Raw genomic sequence first — 23,056 nt, forward strand, 5'->3', positions numbered from 1 at the left:
GAGTCAAGCTGCCACAGTCTGCGCATGCTCTCTTCTCTTTCAAAGCAAGCCAAATCCTTGCTGGTTTCACAGGCAGCCATTTAATGGTAGGCCCCAAAATAAAACAAACACAAAGATAATATTAGTTTCATGTAAATCAGCACATTATGTTTCCAAACTCCATACTAATACTCATTATAAATGTTTTCCTAGCCAAGCTACTAGTGTAAAGCAGCTTTTCTATTATTTATGACAACATGTAAAATAAATGTGCAATGTGCAACAAAGAAAAAGAGGTGTTATTAACTGAAAATATTTATCAAAATATGCAACAAGTCAAAGTCTATTAAGACAGGAATAGTAAATTTAGGGATGAGCTGGGAAGAGAGAAACATTCTATTAATCTTCAAAGCTAAAAAGGCCACTTTTCTCTACATTGCAAAACACATGTTAATTCAATTTAAATGCAGTCTGTCTGAAGCACAAAAATAAAACAATGCCTGACTGCAGATTAAATCTGCTCCATCAATCTGTTGCTCATAGTATGGGAGCGTAAAGTAATGATGTTCAGCTGGTACTGGAGTGGTGGCGATCAGCAGCTGCCGGGCAGGAGCCCCTTTCTCAACAAACCAAGTTGTCACTGCTAAAACTATTCATAGCAACAACAAATCCTACAGCACAAATGGTCTTTTGATTACACATCTTAGCAACAGTTGATCTCCCTACAGACATGATCACTCCGTCGTTGAATCAATCGTTGGAGCTCTAAAGTCCTGGGCAGCCGTTGGTTTCTTCACCGAGGGTCAAGACGGGTGTCACTATGTAGGACTGATTCCCCCCCCCCTTGCCACATCAGCTCTGTTTCACAAACCCAGGACGGTAGCTCAACCAGTTTTTTTTTAACAATGCAGGCTCTTTCCGTGATCTCAGTTGGTATCGGGATACTCCCGGAATCGTGTGGTCCGGGAAGACTTCCTTAGATTCGTCAGGTGATATGGCGTGGCCTTTCTCCCTATCCAGAATCTCTTGATGGTCAGTCAGCACAGCAGGTTCCACCAAGGTAGGTGACACTCTTTTACAATGAGTGCTGTGAATCCAGTTCTTCCTGTTCGTCACTCGAACCGCTGTCCTCGCAGCCAGGAGCACCTGTTTTGGTCCTCGCCACCTGAGCTCCAAGCTGTTCGACCTCTCGAAGACATTGACCATTGCATGCGGACAGTGGCAGTGTCTCCCCGATCCGCTTGACGCCAGATAGCGACTACAAGCGTAATTATAACTGGACCAAGCATTTCATGTTTGTGATTGGGATTTGATGTTTTAAATACTGCACAATCTGAATGGTTTTAAAAACAAATTTGTAGCGCCGTTTTTAACAACGATCTTTCACGTTGCTGGGTGTCACTGGGGTAAATAATACTTGCTCATATCAAAGGAAGTCTGCTCGATGTTGTAGCCTGCCCGCCCCGGTCCGACTCGGCAATTAGCGCCATAGAGCGGAGGGCGGACAGGTAAGAGCGAGACACTCACTCCATTTCCGCTAACACGCAGCGGGTAGCGGTCTAGTTGTTCACAAGGAGGGGCTACTTAGCCCTCTCGTCGCTCTGAGCGCCTGAGGACGCGCCTGAGACAAGCCAGAGAGAAGCCCGTCCGCGCCTGGACGGGGCTAGGGGCTATGGCACTAACACCTTCTGGAGTAAGTGACCCAACTAAGGTTAGGGTGAGCTATTCCTCTCAGGCTTTGATGTATTTAAGGATGAAACCACAGATAACGTGTGGGTTAGAAGAACATACCCCTCCCGAAGGGCCGTTCTCATGTAGGCAATGCCATTTTCAGGCAGTATGTGATCCAACTCTCCGGACTACAGATCTATTTCAATGTAAGACTACACATATGGTCACTGAAACCATTCAGGGTGGGAAGAATTTGTTATGTAACATAAGGTCTCTTCCCAAACACTATACTGAGGTTTGGGACCTTATCTCCACGCACGAACCTGATCTTTGCTTTCTCACGGAGACATGGCTCAAACCCCACTCAATCCCTGTCATCACACTTGGGATCCTGGAAGGGTATAAGATCATCAGATTGGATCGACCGAAGAAAGCAGGAGGGGGCATAGCGATTGTGCATAAATGTAGCATAGCTGTCTCAATTGTAGATCAATGTTGCAACTCTGCTTTTGAAATGATGGTTTTTAAAATTGGCACGTCTGCTAAATATAGCAGGAAGGGATCACTAGTGTATCGTCCTCCAGGCCCTATAAAAAAAGTCTCCAATTCTTTGGTGGAAGCATTGGCCCCGTATATCGAAACAGATAAAGACTTTCTATTGCTTGGAGATTTCAATATCCACAGCGAGATAAAAGATAATATGGAGGTCCAATCTTTCCTGAATGATGTCTCCCTGTTAGAGTTAAAACAGTGTAATAGTGGGCCTACCCATTTGGCGGGGCATACTTTAGACTTGATTTTTTCCAATTTTCCTGATATTAAGTGCTATACGCCTAGACAGACTAATTGGACAGATCATTTTATTCTGGAGTTTTCAATGCCCAAAATTTGTGTACCTCTTAGCCGCTCTTTGCAGATTCCGGTACGGCGAAGGCAATGGCATAAAATATCTTATGAAACCTTTGAGGAGGTATATATCGCCCCGAAAATCCAGCCTACGGCAGATATTGATTCTGCTCTACTTAAATATGAACTTGCTGTACACACTGCAGTAGAACAGATTGCCCCATTTAAAATATTTAAAAGCCGTCCTGCCAAAAAGCAGGAAGTTTGGTTTTCCGAAGAGTTACGGCTCCTTAAGCGAACCGCCAGGAAATTTGAGAAAGTCTGGAGAAAGTCGCACCTGGAGGTGGATAAATCCAGCTACCAGATGGCAATAAGTACCTACCATAAAGCCATCCGAGCTGCACGTAAGAGTTATGTTACCTCACAATTGGAGGCGGCAGGTAATGCTCCTAAAGTGCTATACCAAATTTTAAACACCTTTCTAAAACCGGTGGCGTGCGAAAGTACGGATATGTCGTCTCAACAACTATGCGACGACATTTCAGGTTTTTTCACTGATAAGATTGATATTATCTATGGAAAAATTGAGGCATCTATCCTACCTATAATTAATCATGGTATTCACACGCCGGCGAAAGTAGGTGCTAATCCTGGCATATGTCGTGAATTTCCGAAGATCTCTCTGTTAGAGGTAGAGATGTTGATCGATAACATCAAGAGTGGGAGCCCTTCAGATCAACTACCAGCGAGAACAATGGGAGTCGTGGGTAGAGTGCTTGGTCCTGAAATTCAGAACCTTGTGAACCTCTCGCTCAACACGGGATGTGTCCCACGTGAGTGGAAAAAGACCCTAGTTAGACCTATCCGGAAGAACTTCTCCGTTCCATGGACTAATTTGTCCAATCTTAGACCTATCTCCCTGCTGCCTTTTTTGGGTAAAATCATCGAAAAGCATACTAATAAGCATCTGTCTAACTTCCTGGAACAATCTGGAAGCCTTGATCCCTCTCAGTCCGCTTTCAGGCCGAAATGTAGTACTGAAACGGCCTTGCTGTCGATAACTGATGATCTCCGTATGTACCAGGACAGGGGTATTTCTGTTGTCCTGGTACTACTGGATTTATCGGCGGCGTTCAATACCATTTCTCATAAGATCTTGATCGAACGAGTGACTGAGAATGGACTGGGTGGCAAGGCCCTGGATTGGATAAAGAGCTTTCTCTCCGACCGCATTCAATGTGTCACCATGGGTGAATTCCGGTCGGATGAGGTTAAGATCACCAAGGGGGTGCCACAGGGCTCCTGCTTGAGCCCAACTCTTTTTAACACCTATGTGGCCCCCCTGGCAAATATTACGAGAGCTTTTGGCTTCTGTCCAGTGTCTTATGCTGATGATACCCAGCTGCTTTTTCCATTTAAATCTTTGACCCTGGAGGTTAGACAATCTTTCTCCGAGGGGATGAAAGCAGTATCCCAGTGGATGTCTTCCAACTTTCTTCAGTGTAATGTTGGTAAGACTGAGGTGATGCTTTTCGGTGAGGCCAAAATACTATGGTCCCCTGACTGGTTGCCACTGGACCTGGGGCCAGTCCCCGAACCAAAACTAGTAATCAAGAATCTTGGGGTTCGCCTGGAGCCGGAGCTGACCCTGAAACAACATGGAAATAATACGGTGGGGTCCTGTTTTCATGTGATAGGGCTCCTCCGTAAGGTATTCCTGCTCCTTCCGGACTCCATTAGAAAGACTTTTGTCCAGGCTCTAGTGATCAGCCGGCTTGATTACTGTAATGGCCTCCTGGTGTCTGCTAATGAAGAGGTGTTGGACCGACTGCAGGTGATACAGAACACCGCGGCTAGGTTGGTCCTCAATGCTCCCCCCAGGTCTCCATCTAAACCTCTGCTGGAAAAACTTCATTGGTTATCTGTTCGCCAAAGAGTGAAATTTTAGACATGCTGTATAGTACATAAAGGACTACATGACCTAGGACCTCCCTATTTGTCAAAAAAATGTGTTCCCTATGTTCCCACACGTACCCTCAGGTCAAGTGATCAGTTGCTTCTAAGGGTACCTAAGATTAGTAGGACTAGACAGGGTGGCAAGGCTCTGTCAGTGGTGGGTCCTATTTTGTGGAATAATCTTCCCTTCCAACTCAGGCAGTGTTCAGATCACTTTGCCTTTAGGAAAAAACTGAAAACTTTTATGTTTCAGGTCTAAACAAGTCAGGTCATGAGGTAGTCACACATGACTTTTGTTCTTATTATTGTTGCCCTGGTTTTTGCTTCTGCTGTCTCTGGAGCGCGGAGATACTCCTTCAGGAGTTTATTCAAGCGCTTTATAAACCCGCAAATAAATAAATGGTCGCCGGGTCGGCGTTCATGGGCCTCACCTGTGGATCTGTCAGGAAGAGCTTCTCGAACCTGTTGATGAATAGAAATCAAACTGTCAGTCAACTGTGATAAGTAGTCACTCATCAGAACGCATGGTACATCATGTATGGGGCGTGGCTTAGGGACTCCCCAAATGTTCATAGGTCTCCCAAATACCACCGCATATGGTGTAAGTCCAGATCGTGAATGTGGCACTGATCTAATAGACAACAATGCCAAGGGCAACGCATCAGGCCATTTCAAAGATGTGGAAGCCTGTATTTTCGCAAGTTTCAACTTCAGGGTAGCATTATACCTTTCCACTAGCCCTGCTGATTGCGGGTGGAAGACTGCATGGAACTTCTGTTTGATCCCTAATCCTTTCAGGACATACTCAACAACTTGCCCGATAAAATGAGGTCCGTTGTCACTCCACAAAAGTTTGCAAACACCAAATCTAGGGAAGAATTCTTTCAAAAGCACCTTTGCTGTAGTGAGAGCAGTATTATCCTTTGATGGGTATACCTCTATCCATTTACTGAAAGCACATACCACCACTAGAGCATACTTCAAGTTATTGCAACGTTCAAGTTGGATATAATCCATTTGCAAAACTTCAAAAGGTGTGGTTGGTGTAGCAAACCCTCCTGTAGGAGTTTGTGTCCCTTTGGCAGGATTGTTCTGAAGACAAATCAAACAGGACTGTACTGTCTTTTTAGCTGAGCCGGCAATTTCTGGATGCTCCCAAACTTGCGTAAGCAATTTCTTTATTGCGGATGCTCCAACATATGCCGGCCCATTGCCATATGAATCATAGGTTGTAGATAGGCTATAGGCAGTTTCCATTTATTCATTTCTTTATTTCGCCAACAGCCCTCATCATCCAACATTCCCTCTTTAGACCACTGCTCAAGCTCCCCCACAGAAGCAGATCTAGCACTTCTTGTCTAGCATCATGTCAACGTTCAGCTTGTGACTTCACTTCGTACATAGATGTAGTGTTTCGCTGTATCGCAGTCTCATGGACTACGCGATCTGCAAAGGTGTTGCCTTGTCCTGTCTTATCAGGTACTTTCTTGTGTGCACTACACTTGACAATAGCTGTTTTCTTCGGATATGTTAGTGCAGTCAAAAGATTATGCACTAGTTCTCCATGCATTATCTGCAGCCCGTCGGATGTAAGAAAGCCTCTTTCCTTCCAAAGTAGGCCAAAATCATGGGCCACTCCAAAAGCATAGCGGCTGTCTGTATAAATGTTCATACACAAGTCAGTTCTAAGTTCACATGCTCATGTCAAAGCTATTAGCTCAGCTGCTTGAGCTGACTTCTGTGGTATACGAGCTGTCTCCACTACCGCCTAAAGTGTCGTAATTGCATATGCAGCTGAGGTCGTGCCATCTGGTAACTTCAAACAAGACCCATCAACCCACAGTTCCCCATCTACATTTGAAGGGGCGTATCTTGCAAATCGACGCAACCCTTTGTCTGTTCCTCAGTAAAGAATATCCAATCATGAGACTTCTGTGACTGAGGTTGAGTCGCTGGATATGGCAACAAAGTAGCTGGGTTCAGAGTCGCACATCTCTTGAGGGTAATGTGAGGGACCAACAATGTCAATTCGTATCCTGTCAAACGAGCACTAGTCAAGTGTTGCGTCTTAGTCTGGTTCAAAAGTGCATCAACCGCATGGGGTACTAGCACCAACAATTTGTGTGACAAAACTTTTCCTTCACTCTAACGTATGAATACAGCTGCTGCTGCAACTGAACGGAAACACCCTGGCAATGCACGAGCAACGGGATCAAGAACAGCGGAAAAATATGCACAGGGACGCTGCTTGTCACCGTGTGTATGTACTAAAACTGACAATGCACACCCATCTTTCTCGTGTACATAAAGTGTAAAAGCCTTCGTATAATCTGGAGTGCCTAACACTGGTGCAGAGCAAAGAGCTTGACGTAACTGGCGAAAAGCATTCCAACATTCAGTCGTCCATGGAAGGGGCATTGGAGTGTCTTTGGTCAGAAGTGCCAACAAGGGTTTCACAATGTGTGAAAAGCCTAATATCCATTACCTACAAAAAGAGGTAAGACCAATGAATGCACGGACATCTTTCTGAGTAGAAGGTACTGGTGTGGCTAAAATTGCTTGAATGCGATCTGGTGCAAGTGCACGCCCCTCCTTAGACAGAAGGTCACCTAAGTAGGTAACCTTAGGTCTCCAATATTGTAATTTCTTCCGTGACACTTTGTGGTGGTGTGAAGCAAGAAAGGAAACCAAAGACAAAGTACATTTCTCACACTGTTCAGGGGTATAGGCTGCCAACAAGATGTCATCGACATATTGTATGAGAGCCACTCCTTCAGACAAAGTAAAAGAATCAAGTTGTCTTTTCAATGCTTGGCTGTAAATACTAGGACTCTCTGTATACCCTTGAGGAATTCTAAGAAATCTACACGATCGATTATTCAAAGTGAAACCAAACAAATATCAGCTATCAGGATGAATAAGAATCGAAAAGAAGGCATTCTTGAGGTCGGTCACAGTGAATGTAGTTGCTGTCGGAGGAACTAATGTAATAAGTGTTGTTATGTCAGAAACCACGGGGTATTGTGGTACTAAAATCTTATTAACTTCTCTCAAATCAATAATAACTTTGTAAATCCTAGTGTCAGTATCTTTTTTCAAAATGGGAAAAATAGGACTGTTGCAAATGTTATAAGGAACTTTTTCCACAACCCCCACTTCAATTAAATCATGGACAATGCGTACAAGTGCTTCTTCGCCTTCTTGAGAAATTTTGTACTGAGGCAAACATGGCAATGACGCGCCCTCCTTGACACTAATATGTACTGATGGAATAGCCATTTGCTCTACATCGGTGTCTGAAGTAGCCCACAAAGTACTAGGGAGGAAAGCTAATGCAATGTCCTTTTTAACAAGACAAGATCTCTCAGTCACAGGGTAGTTGTCATTCAAAATAACACGTACACCTTCTGGAGAACATCGTATCGTAGCCCTGAAATACTTGAGCATATCAAGACCCACAATATTGTCCGGTGTGTTCGGAGAAAGCAAAAATGGACATGGAGCAGTAAATTTGTCACCATGAAGTGCAAGTGGTTGTGACAGTGGACTAAGGGAAGGTGTTCCATCGAAACCTATCGATGTGATGATTAAGCCAGACAGGGGAGCCCTTGGAACCAATTGTTTAGATAAAGCGCTACCAGTAGCTCCTGTATCAACCAGAAACCGATCAGTAGAACCCAAAACATGTGCTGTAACATAGGGACCCTTCTGATCTACTGGAACTTCAACTGATTCCTTACCCCATCCTAGGCAGTCCTATGCATGAGTAGAATCTTTCAAATCTGACGGCAAATAATCAGACATTTGATATTGGTTCGTCTATCAAAAGTATTAAACCCATTCAATCCATGCATATTAGTATCAAACCTAGCACGGTCGTCCGTGCTTCCTCTAGGCCCTGCATATCCTGAACGATTTCTCATTTGTCCCCCTCCACGTGGATACTGCTGAGCACGCAATGCCGGACAATCGGCAGCCCAATGTCCAAATTTCTTACAGTACGCACACTGGTCAGAAGACAAAGTCAGACCGGCATAAGGAGGAAAAGACGGACCATAAGACACACTTCCACCCCTGTCACCACCTCTAGAAGGCGGGTCATAAGCCTGAGCTAACATAACCTTCGTTTTTAACTCCTTAGTCTTCTTATCCTCATTACCCTTAGCTTCTAACTCCTGTCGTTCATAATACTGAGCCATAGTCAAAAGGGAAACCGGAGAAGAAGTAGTCCATGAACTCTCACTAGCCTTTAGGCGACTAGCTATTCCTGGCAACAGGTTGGCGACATATTTATCGACAAACAGATCCCTGCCTGTGTCATCTGCCAATGACTGGCCACTAAAATCATGGAATGCCTCCTCAAAGCGTGTGAAGAAGTCAGAGACCGATTCACCTGTCTTTTGCTTGCAAGATGCTAATATAGTCCAATCTATCGTTTTAGGGGGAATAATCGTCTTTAACTTAACCAATATAGCAGAGAGAAGGTCTAAAATTAACTGACATGGTTTCTGTGCGGGTTCCCCTTCTACGTCCATTTGTTCTAAATCTTTCCATAACGCCCCAAAAGTCGCACGATCATCAACTTTACAAACAGTTCTATACATATTACGGGGTAATATCAATCCGAAAAACATGTCGATATCAGGCAGAGTCATAGTACAAGAGCTAATGGCACCCTCAACTTCCTCATAAAAAGCGGTTGGATTTTTCCGCGGATGAGGCAATGCAGTTTTGAGAGCCATAACATCCGCTCCATTCCAAGGAGTGTAAACCCAATTATAAATACTAGTTCCCGTACCTCTAGGAAGGACATACAAAGGTGCGGCTTCCCGCATAGGTCTCACATGAACTACCTCATTCTTATCTGTTTCAGAGGTAGAAGCCTGTGTCCAGCTGGTCAGGGATGTTTGTGCAGCTGTGTCTGCTGCCTTTTTCTCTTCTCGCAAACGGACTGCATCAGCACTTAATGTAACCAAACGTCTGATTGAGTCAGCCACCTGAGAAAAGACAAAAAGACCATCATGCATTTGCTTACAGTCATTTGCTACATCATCGGGCTCCAACTCATCAGAATGTTTCCTAAACCGGTCAATGACTTCTGCGGCAAATACTTCGGTAAAATATATTTTCTCCCTTTCCTGCCAGTTTTGCATGTTATCTATAAGTTATGAAGCAGTACCACGAACGGCTTTGCGAGCAGAAGATCTAAGCTCAGACGCACGCTCAGCGGTCAACATAGAACGGGTGTCCTGTGCTTTCTCCTGCTCTGTTAGAGAATCCTCATCCGAATCATGAGGAGCAGAAGGAAAAGTATACGGAGGCGGAAAACGGTCGAACAAAAGAGAATCATCTTGTGGTTTGTTAAGAATAGGATAGAGGGGTCGCCAAACAGCGTATTGGCCAGTTACCTGTAAATGATGCTCCCTATCTTCTCTCTCTTTTATCTCCTTCATTTCTTTGTTTTTCATTTTCTAATGCTTTCGCATGAATACTTTTACTTTTTTCTCTTTCGATCAAGGCTTGCTCTCTCCTCATTCGTTCACGCACTTCTTTCTCCCGTATCCTTACACAGTCAAACATATCTTGCCTAGTCTTTCGCTTAAACATACATTGTGCCACATACTGAATCTTTCGTAAATCAAATGAACCATGCATAGGCCAACGCAACTGGTACCACCACAAAAAGCAACACATTCTATGAAGTGTGCTAGAAACAGGCATGCCAAAAATAGTGCAAGATATGCAGTATTATACGCAAAGTAGCACTTAAATCACGTTGTGCCGTTCAAATCTTATTCAAAGTAGAGAAAATTCTCCTCATTACCTGCCTATATAAATTGCAATTTATGTATAACCAAATTCCAAAATCCCAAAATTGGCCAATACAAATACCAAACAAAACAGCAAGCGTCACATCAAATGACCTTACCAATCCCAAATGTCCAGATTCCAACTGCCAAGTTCTTGAATCGACCAAATGGTCACTGCACGGCGAATCAACAGAAGAGATCTCAGTCGAGGACCGGCACCACCTGGAGGGTCAGATCAGAAAGAGAGCAAAACGCAGTGGTTGCCAAGACGCGGGTCTCCTTGGACATTGATCGTCCGCAGCGAGATTCCAATCCTCCGTTTCGACCACTCCTTCAGGCATCTGAGCCGCCGATGAGCCCCACATTGGGCGCCAATTTGTCGGGGTGAGGCTCAGCTAGGCCTACCAGTTCTAGGGATTCGCACTTCTTTGCAGAAGTCCTCAGATCAATAGAATAGAAGTTGGCACGGAAACTGGAATATAAAAGAAAAGCTTTATTAACCTCACGAGATGGAACTACATTCACACAACACCCTTCGGTAGCACAAGGAGTAGAAGAACCATGAGGCTTTTATACCCACACAGGGGCTCAAAAGAAGGCAGTTCAAGCACACATTGGAGAGTTTGCATACATAGATGGTAATACAAAAATGTACAGTCAACAGTAAGGAGGAGGTGGCAGTTTGCTGACTGGTAAAAATAACCTGACGGTTACAGACTAGAGCATGTGTATGAACAGTTGCAGTTTCTTCTGCGCATGCGTAGAGTAGCCGTGTCTAAGTCTAGCCAGTCTATAAGCAGAACACAAGAGTAAACGACAGCAAGGGAGGACAAAGCACATGGTAGACAAGATGGCTGCTGAAAACAAGATGGCTTCAGCTAAATGCCAACATCGATTGTTGCCAATTTACAACACAGTGACACCGGTGAAAAGGTCTGTGCACTCTTACGGCGTGCTGCCTTCACCGAGCTTGTGCTGCTTAACTCCTGGTGAATGCAGTAGCATTTCACCATATGAGGGTTGTGCTTTAGTGCCCTCCCTGGTCCAAAAAAGACCGCAATCGGCAAGACAGGCGAGATTAGCATCCCGGTGCAAGACATCATTACAGATAGGGTACTCAGGGCACAGGTGTATGTCTATCCCCCTGGGAAAGACTTTCTCATAAACAAAACTCAAAAATGTGACATTTTAAGTTCTATATGGACTCTCGCAAACAAATGTCTGTGAGAGAAACTCATCAGCTGTACCGTTGGTGCCTGGTTTTGGGTCACGACTTCAATGCCTGCAGTGACTTCGTCGGTGACCCCGATGTCCATCCGCCATGGCGTTGAAACTGACCTTTGGTACGAGCATTTTCTTTTTAATAGTTGATGTGACTCAAGCTTGTAGAAATTTTAGAATTGGTTGGGGAATGTTTCGTTCTTTTGAATGGGATCCTTTAATTCAGTTTTGTTTTTAGCTTTTTATATCCTTGAACTGGTATTTGGCCTTTCTCCTGGGTCTGGTTTTTAGAAGTAGGCGCTATATTTTGAAGGGATTAACCACTCCAGAGGTGCTATTTCAATAAGGTTAGTGCTCTAGCAGTCGACTGGCTTGGGTACCTCCCTCTATCCTAAAAAGACGCATATGCCGCTGATGTGCACATCGTGCACCCAAAGCAAGCTGGAGAAATGTAAATCTGACTTACATGGGGATCCATGCCCTCCTCAATTCTTTAGGATGGTCTCCTCTACCATCAACCCTGGGTCAAATAAAATCTTCAATAATTTGTTCGATTCAGGTGTGTTTCCATCTGGCTGGAAACAAGCATTTCTACTTCTGCTACTAAAGAAACCCTAAACTGACTCTGCAATACGAAACAGTTATAGACCAATCTCTCTTTTTGTTGCTGCTGCTAAAAGTCTGGAGAAACTGGTCAATAGGCAGCTAACCTTTTGTTTGGAATCCAGATTCTAGGTGCATGGTAGTCCTGTTTGACCCATCTGCCGCCTTTGATACGGTATCACATTCTACCATTCAGGAGAGAATCAAATTGCGTGGCATCCAAGATAGGTTTTATTATTGTTCGAATATTTTCTCGAAGGTAGATTACAGTCGGTTCCTCTTTCCCTTTTTACAGCCACCCCCAAACTTAAGTATGGATCCCCTCCGGTGTCGGCTGTGAGCCTCACCTTTTTTACTCTATATCTAGTTTTGTTAGCTAAGTTGATCAAATCCTGAAATGTGTAGGTAGTGTCGTATGCTGACGACACTCAGCTCCTACTGTCTTTTCAGGTGCATAAAGATAAGGCCTTGACCGTCTTCAAGCATTGCCTGCAGGGAGTTGCTGAGTGGTTGAATGACAATTTTCTTAGATTAAGTTAAGAAAAAACTGAAATTCTTTTATTTTTATCCAGAGTGCCCTCCTGATCTATGTACGTGGTAGGTAGAGGAACTTAATCCCCCTCCTGCTCCCTCTGTCGCGTAGTTCCCACTAATCTATAGGATCCACGTGTTTGTTGGACAACATAAACTTTGGGTGAGGTGCCTAGACTGATTCCAAGCACCCCTGAAGGATATGTTGGCCTAGGGACCATCTAGCTCACAGTGCCACTGTAAGCCCCCCTAACCTTACAAGGGATCAAAAGGTTTCTGGCAACCACTGAACATGACAACCCTGACCCCTCAGGGATCATGGAAACAGATCAGGACCTTTCTGCTTAGTCACTCGTGCTTACTTGTACTTAGAGAAAGATACAGAGAATTATTCTTTTATAGAATACATGGGCTGTGATAATCAGTAGACAGAAGCAGATAAAAGGGATTATGCGCACTAAGAGAAGAGGGTAAATAGTAGATATAGTTCTCCCATGGTGCTAATGCAGTGTATATATGCAGGCATATGAAACAAGGCAGTAATCAGGCGTACTCCTTCTATGCAAACCCTACTCTGTGTATGTCTGGAGTTTGTGTAGGTGTAGACCCAAGAAACCCCCTACGGGATGATCCAACCCTATTATCTGGTCGGAGAGATTGTAGGACCCCGTCCTGGTCACGAACTGGACACCCCTGACGGAGATGGCAGACCACTGCGTGGTGAAGTCTCAGCATGCAGGGACCCTCGGTGTCAGCTGAAGTACATCCTCTGAGATGCTATTTATTTATATTAAAAAAGTATCCTTGCGATGTAAGTACAGATTAGCAATGTTATGGATGTGTAGATATCTCCGTCGCCCCGTGGATGAAGATAGAATGACATTTGTACATTGTGCGTAAAGGCCTTGTACTTGGTGTTCGAGGCATCGTGATAATGTTATACGGAGCCAGATGCATAAACAGAAGTAGTTTCAAAGAAACGAATCCAACATTTTCACGCACGCAAATATGTGCAAAAGGTCACAGCAGTAATGTTATTGTGCAGAAAGAGGACAATGTAAGAAAATGTGCAGCTAAGTTACATGAGCCTAACCCAGGCACGGACAGCCTGGAAAGCAACGGACGACAGTGCGTGGGAGTGTCCCCTATAGGGGGTAATTTCCAAAGCGGAACCGCATCAGTGCGGAGCAGCACAGCGCCACCTACCGGCATGCAGAGGTACTGCTGACATTTTTCAGTATCCAGTTTGATAATAGGGGAGCATTCAAAAGGTGAGCAAACTTTGGCTATATAGAGACTTTATCCAAAGAGTCTTACCGAAGGTACTTACCCTGTTCTACAGTGCGATATAACTGCCTGTGACACCAATTCCAGAGATGTGCCCTGTAGCGGGGCACCGAGGTCTGAGGTCATACCTTATAACTCAATCCCCGGGCTCCACCTGGGATAGGTGTGAGAGATTAAGCACCAATTTGTCGAGGTGAGCCTTAGCTAGGCCTACCAGTTCTAGGGGTTCACACTTCTTTGCACAAGTCCTCAGACCAATAGAATAGAAGTTGGCACAGAAACTGGAATATAAAAGAAAAGCTTTATTAACCTCATGAGAACTACATTCACACAACACCCTTCGGTAGTGTATGATGTAGCACAAGGAGTAGAAGGACCATGGGTCTTTTATACCCACACAGGGGCTCAAAAGAAGGCAGTTCAAGCACACATAGGAGAGTTTGCATACATAGATGGTCATACAAACATGTACAGTCAACAGTAAGGAGGAGCTAGCAGTTTGCTGACTGGTAAAAATAACCTGACAGTTACAGACTAGAGCATGTGTATGAACAGTTACAGTTTCTTCTGCGCATGCAGCTTGTCACAGTTTCTCAAGGGGGCAGGCTCAGGGTGGGTGGGTGGACGCACATGTGGCACTGCCTTCTTATCAGTCTGCGTTCTTTCTTCCTTTGCCAGCTGTAACTGTAACTCCCAGATGCCTCCGCCAGTCAAGGTGGTTGTTGCTGGGGACCAGGTTTTTCTGAGCATCATCCTTCGGTTCTTCGTGGATCAGCTGGCCAGCAAGACACCAGACTGGCTAAACCACCTCCGCTTCCTGATCCTTCCACTGGGTGAGAGAGGGCTGGTGAAAGAGGCCAGTACTCACCTTAAGTGTCAGAGTGGGAAGAGAGACAGAGAGAAAGGAAACAGGGAGAGAGGAGATAGCGAGAAGGAGAAAGAGCGAGAGACGAGAGAGAAAGGTGAGGGAGAGAGCGAGAAGACAGAGAAAGAGTTAGAGAGGGAGAGAGAGAGCAGACAGAGAAAGAGTTAGAGAGGGAGAGAGAAAGGTGAGGGAGAGAGAGAACGATAACAGAAAACATTGAACAAAAGAGACTGAAAAAGAAAGATGTAGAGAGAAAGAGGGAGAAGGACACAATGGGAAGGCCATGGAAGAGAGTGTGAGAAGCATAACGTTAGAGAATATCAACAGAAGATAGAGATATAAAGAAAAACCAGCATTGGCAAAGCCAGTGGGTCTCACCTGTGAGCGAGCTACTACCTTTGTCAATGTTTTTTAGTCATGTTATACAGCAGCATAACTGGGAGTGAAATAAAAATGCTGTAACGCAGCCAGCTCTGGCTGCTTCATGTCACCTTTCTTTATTGCTGCCGGGAGGACGGAGCGGGAACCCTCATGGGGGGAGGGAGGGTGTGCAACCGTGTCATGTTGTTTTTTTATTCCAGGTGTGGAGGGGCAAGCAACAAGCAGAGGGTTATCAGAAAGCAATGACAACAGCATTGGCATGGCTGAGAGTTTAAAAAAATGTGTTATGACATGTCTAGCGCTGACCACTTCAGAGCCCATTTTCTGTTGTAGCTGGCAGGTGGGGGCAACACAGACAGTGGGAGGAGACAAACCACAACACGTAGGGCAAAAAGGGGTCAAGCAACAACATGGTGGTAGGAGGGGGCAAGCAACAACACAAACAGTGAGGGGAAGGGGGAGGGGGAAAGCAAAAACTACACAGACAGCGGGAGTAGGCAAACCACAACACGTAGGGCGAGAAGGGTGTCAAGCAACAACATGGTAGTAGGAGGGGGAAAGCAACAACACCGACAGTAAGGGGAAGGGAGGAAGGGGAAGCAACAACACCACACACAGCAGGAGGAGACAAGCCAACACAGAGGGCGAGAAGGGGTCACTCAACAAGATGGTGGAAGGAGGGGGCAAGCAACAATATAGACAGTAAGGGGTAGGGAGGAGGGGGAAGCAATAACTACACAGACAGCGGGAGGAGACAAGCCACAGCATGCAGGGCGAGAAGGGGTCACTCAACAGGATGTTGGTAGGAGGGGACAAGCAACAACACAGACAGTAAGGAGTAGGGAGGAGGGGGAAGCAACAACTACTCAGACAAACGGATGAGATAAGTCCCAACACAGAGGGCGGTAGAGGGCAAGCAACAACATGAACGGCAGGCGAGAGCAAGCAACCGGAAAGAAGCATGGCATGTAGGAGACACATGGGGGCAAGCAACACAAAGACACATGCACTCTCACAGAGCACATCAACAAAAAGAAAAAAGTAACACCCAAAACGCGAGCAGGGGCATAACACAAGTACTTTGGCCATTCTCCTGGGGTGGGTCAAGCAGAAGAAGAGGATGTGAAGACTCCAAGTGGTAAACCAGATGCAAGCGAATAAGAGTGACGGTGAAGTCAACCAATGGTAAGCAATGGGTGAGCTCGACACCCACTCTAAGCTAACAAAATGTCTTTCGAGCGACAGCATATGCGCTGTCGCAGGTGAGACCTAAAACGAGACACTGGAAGATAGAGCGATAGAAAGAAAGAGAGGCTGGGAGAGGGAGAAGGAGACAGGGAGAGAAACAGAGGGATAAACTGGGAAAAAAGAGACAGGAAGAGAGGTTGAACAAAAGAGATAAAGGAAGAGAGAAGAGAGAGGGAGATATGAAGATAAGGAAAGAGACAGGAATTGAGATAGAGGGAGAAATAGAGAAAAGGAAAGAGAGACAGACAGGGAGTGAGTGAGTGAGTGAGGAAGAGAGAGATAAAGGAAAAGAGATACCAAGAGAATTTGAAGGTGCCAGCGTGTCCCTGTTATGGTGCTTTGTTTGCTCTCTGTTCCATGTTTCCCTGTTGTCTCTGTATTCAGTGTGTGTACTTTCTCTGGTGTTTGAAGGAGCTGGGAGAGGAGAATGAGACTTTCACAGCATAATGCATAGTCCAGTGTGAGATCAGCCAGGCCCTGCACATGGGAGCTGCTATTCTAGGCTATGTCTGTAGAAAGTGCCCGCACTACGTGGGTAGACACTGCTACCCTGCCTGGCACTGTGCACCACTGCCTCCTGAAAGTGCCAGATCCTTCTGGGGAGACACTGCTGCTCTCCCTGGCACTGTGTCTCCTGCACAGTGCCAGTTCCTTCTGGGTAGACACTGCTACCCTGCCTGGCACTGTGCACCACTGCCTTCTGAAAGTGCCAGATCCTTCTGGGTAGACACAGTAGCCCTCCCACTGTGCATTACTGTCTCATGCACCGTGCCGGGTCCCTCTGGGGAGACACTGCTGCCCTCTCTGGCACTGGGCACCACTTATGAATGGTTGAATGAAGTGGTATTTTGCCTTAGCGCAGAGCCAGGAAGTACTATGTTCCTGTAATGTTTTGAAGGTCAGATACTTCTCTGCTCCTGTAGTGTTCACAGGGCCAGGAATTACTCTGTTCTTGTAGTGTACACAAGGTCAGTACTTCTCTGCTCCTGTTGTGTTCACAGGGCAAGGAAGTACTCTGTTCCTAGAGTGTTCACAAGGCCAGTACTTCCTGCTCCTGTACTCTTCACAGGGCCAGGAAGGGCTCTGTTCCCTTAGTGTTCACATGGACAGGTACTGTCATGCTTCTGTAGTGTTCACAAAGTCAGATACTTCTCAGCTCCTGTAGTGTTCACAGGATGTGTATCCGGGGCAGCAATAATCAGGTCCTCCTCTGTTCCTGTAGTGTTCACAGGGCCAGGAAGTACTCTGTTCCCATGGTGGTCACAGGGCCAGGAAGTACTCTGTTCCTGTATTGTTCACAAGGTCAGGTCCGCCCCTGCTCCTGTGGTGTTCACAGGGTGTGTGGACCCAGCAGCCGTTGGCAGGCACTCCTTTGCTCCTGCAGTGTTCACAGGGCCAGGAAGCTCTCTGTTCCTGTAGTGTTCCCAAGGTCAGGTACTTCTCTGCTGCTGTTGTGTTCACAGATCCAGGAAGCTCTCTGTTCCTGTAGTGTTCCCAAGGTCAGGTACTTCTCTGCTCCTGTTGTGTTCACAGAGCCAGGAAGTGCTCTGTTCCTGTAATGTTCTGAAGGTCAGATACGTCTCTGCTCCTGTAGTGTTCACTGGGCCAGGAAGTACTCTGTTCCTAGAGTGTTCACAGGGCCAGGAAGTACTCTGTTCCTGTTGTGTTCCCAAGATCAGGTACTTCTCTGCTCCTATAGTCTTCACATGGCCAGGAAGTTCGCTACGGTAATTCACTGTTTGTGGGAATGTCAGACTACCTATTTTCCAAATTGCAGTTGGTTCAGAATGCCGCTGCCAAAGCCATCTGTAATAAAAGGAAATACGACTCAGCAAAAAAATGCATGCGTGAGCTCCACTGGCTCCCAATGAGACAGCGAGCCACTTTTAAACTGTTGTGTATTTCTCACAAAGTACTTCACGATACAGGCCCCATCATCCTACATGACAGGATTAGATTCCATAAACCCTCTAGAAACCTACAATCTATGACCTCAGGAAGAGCATCTATCACCCGAGCTCGGACTGTCAGGATGGGAGAGAGGGCCTTCTCTCACATTGCCGCAACAAAGTGGAACGAGTTACCTCCTAAACTCAGAACTACTGACTGCTTCCTTTCATTTAGGAAACAACTAAAAACATTCCTTTTTCCCAGGCCAGATCAATAATTTCCAATTACTGCTGTCGTCTAGTCACTTGCAATTCTTTCTCAGCGCCGTGATGTCCTTTCAGGATGAATGTTAGCGCTTTACAAGTAAAATAAATACAAATACAAATACAAATACAAATACAAGTACTCTGTTTCTGTAGTGTTCACAAGGTTAGCTAATTTTCTGCTGCTGTAGTGTTCACAGGGCCAGGAAGTACTCTGTTCCCGTAGTGTTCACAGGTTCTGGAACTACTCTGTTCCTGTAGTGTTCACAAGGTTAGCTACTTATCTGCTAATCTAGTGTTTGCAGGACAAGGAGTACTCTGTTCCTGTAGTGTTCACAAGGTTAGCAACTTCTCTGCTGCTCTATTGTTCACAGGGCCAGGAAGGGCTCTGTTCCTGTAGTGTTCCCAAGGTCAGGTACTTCTCTGCTGCTCAAGTGTTCACAGGATCTGGAAGTTATCTGTTCCTGTAGTGTTCACAGCGTCGGGCACTTCTCAGCTCCTTACAGTGTCTTTGTTCCAGAGGCATGAGTCTGAGAGTGTACAGCTCTCAGTTAAACCATCCTGTGCAGTCAGGAGTCTTCCACTGAAAGACTTATGATGGCAGTGAGTAGGATTCTGAGGCGTCTCCTGATCATAAGGGATGAAGTTTGTTAGGACACGGACGAGCAATCCCGTTCCTCCTAGTCCCAGACAGGCTTCAGCCTTAGGGCTGTTCCTACCAGAGCTTACACTGTGTGCCCTTCATGTGTCACCAGAAACCCAAGTAGAAGTGTTCAATTGGATTTTTGGGCCAATGACTTGTGGCCTCACAGGTGTTGTAGTCCAGCATGTGGGCCTTTCTGCCCCTGAAGCCTCAGTTAAGCTTCTCTGAGATGGAATGGCACAGCACGTCTACCCACAGCTAATGCACTGCTGTGGGGGGGTGCCAAGTGGTGTGATGGAGTAAACCCTGGAGGGGAAGTTTATGTAGAGTACTCCAGGCGTTGGTGTCAGGCGGCAAAGAGATGATAACCTGAGCAGACCTTCAGTCGGGAAGTCTTGTGTCTGTAGTCTGCAGCCTTGTGAGAGGCTAGTCTCCATATGTCTCCCCTTCTCATTTGTATCTGAGAGGCTCTAGTGATGGATATAGAGTGGTAATTATCCTGTACATAGCTCAATAGATTGTTTCTGTTGGACTTTGGCACTCTTTAGGATGTGGACTCTGTAGGCTCGGACGCTCAGTCTGTGGATGCTGTGCTGCCACAATAAATCTGTTTGCTGCTGCCTTTGGTTGGATGTCATCTTTTTAACATCTGTCCTATGAGGTCCAGGAATCAATCAATCAATCAATCAATCAATCACTGCATTTCTAAAGCGCGATACATACCCGTGAGGGTCTCAAGCGCTAGGGGGGGGGGGCCGCTACTGATCAAAGAGCCAGGTCTTGAGAAGTCTTCTGAAGGCCAGCAGGTCCTGAGTCTGTCGTAGGCTGGTAGGGAGAGCGTTCCAGGTCTTGGCGGGGAGGTAGGAGAAGGATCTGCCGCCAGCTGTGGTTTTCCGGATACAGGAAACTGTGGCGAGGGCGAGGTTGGCTGAGCGGAGGCTTCGGGTGGGGGTGTGGCAGCTGAGTCGGTCATTGAGGTAAGCTGGTCCGGCGTTGTGTAGGGCTTTGTGTGCGTGGATGAGGAGCTTGAAGGGGATCCTCTTGTTGACGGGGAGCCAATGCAGGCCTCTCAGGTGGGGTGTGATGTGGCTGCGTCGGGGGACATCGAGGATCAGTCGTGCCGAGGATTTCTGGATTTGTTGTAGTTGTCTCAGGAGCTTGGTTGTTGTTCCTGAGTAGAGGGCGTTCCCGTAGTCGAGTCTGCTGGTGATGAGGGCCTGGGTGATGGTTTTTCTCATGTCGGGAGGGATCCACTTGAAGATCATGAGGAGCATACGGAGGGTGTTTAAGCAGGACACGGAGACGTCGTTGACTTGCCTGGTCATGGAGAGGGTGGAGTCGAGGATGACCCTAAGGTTGCGTGCGTGGTCGGTGGGTTCCGGGGCTGAGCCTAGCAATGTGGGCCACCAGGAATCGTCCCAGGCTGAGGGGGTGGGGCAGAGAATGAGGACCTCCGTCTTGTCTGAGTTCAGCTTCAGTCTGCTGTCCTTCATCCAGTCAGCTACGGCCTTTATTCCTCTGTGGAGGTTGGCTTTGGCGGTGTGGGGGTCTTTGGTGAGGGATATGATCAGCTCGGTGTCATCGGCGTAGGAGATGATGTTGAGGTTATGTTGTCGTGCGACGTGGGCGAGCGGTGCCATGTAGATATTGAACAGCGTCGGGCTGAGGGAGGATCCCTGTGGGACGCCGCAGATCTCGGTGGTTTTCGAGCGGAAGGGTGGTAGGCAGGCACTCTGGGTTCTGCCGGAGAGGAAGGATGTGGTCCAGGCCATGGCCTTCTCTTGAATTCCGGCGTCATGGAGGCATGCTGATAGGGTGCGGTGGCAGACCGTGTCAAAGGCTGCTGATTGGTCCAGGAGGATGAGGGCGGCTGTATCTCCTTTGTCCATCAGGATCCTGATGTCGTCAGTGGCGGCGATGAGGGCGGTCTCGGTGCTGTGGTTGCTGCGAAAACCGGATTGGGAAGGGTCCAGGAAGGATCTCAGTCTGAGTGTGTCCGGCCTCTTGTTTCCAGTCCCAGATTATTCTTAGGGCATCTGTTTGTCCACTCTGGGATCGGTTTGTAAGTGATCTCCATTGCACTAGGGTGAATGTATCTTTCTTCTAACCTCAGCTGCCTTTTCTTTGCATTATCTCCTGCTCTTCTCTTTCTCAATCCCCATTTCTTTGACTCCTTTTCCTGAGAGTGAATTTGGATGGTTATCTGCCAGGAAAACAGTATATTTTTCCCCCTCTTTCTGTAGGTTCACACCCAGTAGCCAAGTACCTCGCTTCAGTGGATAACAAATTCAGCTCTCTGTTTATGGACTCAGCCTGGCGGGACCTGTTCTGTCGGACTGAACCTCCTGCTTCAGGTGAGTGGGGAGAGTATGAGGTAGACAGTGGTCACCATTTCTGATTCCAGCTGGTCGTCTTCCCATTGTCCGCCCCAGTCTGACTCTTCGGCCTGTCCGGTTAGTGCCACAGCCAGGTATAAATTTGGCTTTTATCGCTTCACTCCCTTGATTTTTTAGTTAAACTTTGATCGCTGACATTTTTAAAAGGGCTGTGTATACATATGTGTCTTGTTTCGTTAGAGTATGGACACCTGACACCTGAGGAGGGAAGGAAAGCAGGGAGCAAGTATCTCCCCTGTTTGTCAAGTGAGACTTGTAGGTCCTCGTGAGATCTGGTGGTCCTCAGACTTCCTGTTCTCGTTGTCGGCAGAGACACCAGACATAGTGCAGTGTAATGTGCTCCAGTGTCACTTCAAAGAGCGGGAGGGATGTTTTGAAGGTTTAGCAATACTCCTATCCTGCATCAGGAATTGTGGGCTTCGCCATTTGTTATTCGAAGTGTTGGAGTGTGTTGCCCTTGCTTGCCCTACTACCGCTTTTCTCATTGTTGCTTTGCTTCTTGTCTATCCTGCCTTACGTCTCTGCGATACCTTTTCTCTTCCAGCAGTAGACAGCTTGGATATCCCAGGACGAATTGCGGAGTATATCGCGGGAGCCAGTGTGTCTCACCAGCTGCCCATCTCTGAAGCAATGCTGACCTACAAGCAGAAAAGGTATGAGCCAGTTCCTGGTCCCTCCTCCATCTCGCCGCTCCCTTCTTCTTTGCACCAAGCATAATCTTCATGAAACAGTAAGCTCTGGGCTGCCAGTGATGCTCTCAACAGATCGACATTGAGACGTGATCTTTGCCACATTTCGTTGTGTGCTGCGGAGGTGCCTCATGGTACAGAAACGCAGATGACACATTCAGTACTAGTAATGCCTCAGCTGTAAGGGTATCTCCTACTACTGTTACTGCTGGTCACCTATTCAGTACTAATAATACTCTTCAGGAAGTGCACTGGAGAGACACCTTATAGTACCGGGATTCCAGTGATCCCTCCCCTGGAGCTTAGCCTCTTTACTTGTATCCTTCCACTGCTCACTTGTAAGGAAAAGTTATTTTTGTTTAAGCCCTCCACGAGAGTACTTGTGTTTTTCACTCTCTCCTTCATGTTCTCCCCTCCCCAGTTCACCCCTCCACACTCCACGTTACTTTCCATTGTGTACTTCTCCCCATCCCCCATGTTGTCTCTCTTGTACGCCTGTTTCTCTCTCCTTCTCCCACAACCCTGCTCCTCCCCAGCCCCACGGTCTTTTTTTTAATTTATTTCACACAAAAAAAAAATCTTAATTTTTTTTTATTTGGTGATCCCAGTGGTGTCTGCCATCTTGGATTGCTAAATAAAATACCAAAGCAAATGGCACCTGCATCACGCATACCTCATTACACGTGTGCACCAGCAGACTGATGGCAGCGATCATTGCCCTGTGTTTTATCAGGGACACAAAGACAACGTATGCGCTATATGATGGTTAGCATGACT

At 46.5% G+C, this 23,056-nt stretch overlaps 1 protein-coding gene across 1 annotated transcript in view; it reads left to right on the forward strand.

The window, feature by feature from the left end:
• The window catches only part of LOC147706698 (phosphofurin acidic cluster sorting protein 2-like), an 825,692-nt gene that overhangs the window by 677,174 nt on the left and 125,462 nt on the right, over positions 1-23,056 (forward strand). The window contains exons 16-18 of the mRNA XM_086925834.1: positions 14,583-14,737; positions 21,438-21,548; positions 22,135-22,243. Of these exons, the coding sequence (XP_086781960.1) occupies positions 14,583-14,737; positions 21,438-21,548; positions 22,135-22,243 (375 nt within the window). The remainder of the gene's footprint in view (positions 1-14,582; positions 14,738-21,437; positions 21,549-22,134; positions 22,244-23,056) is intronic.

Source organism: Lissotriton vulgaris, chromosome 6 (assembly GCF_964263255.1).
Source record: "Lissotriton vulgaris chromosome 6, aLisVul1.2, whole genome shotgun sequence".
Lineage (NCBI taxonomy): Eukaryota > Metazoa > Chordata > Amphibia > Caudata > Salamandridae > Lissotriton > Lissotriton vulgaris.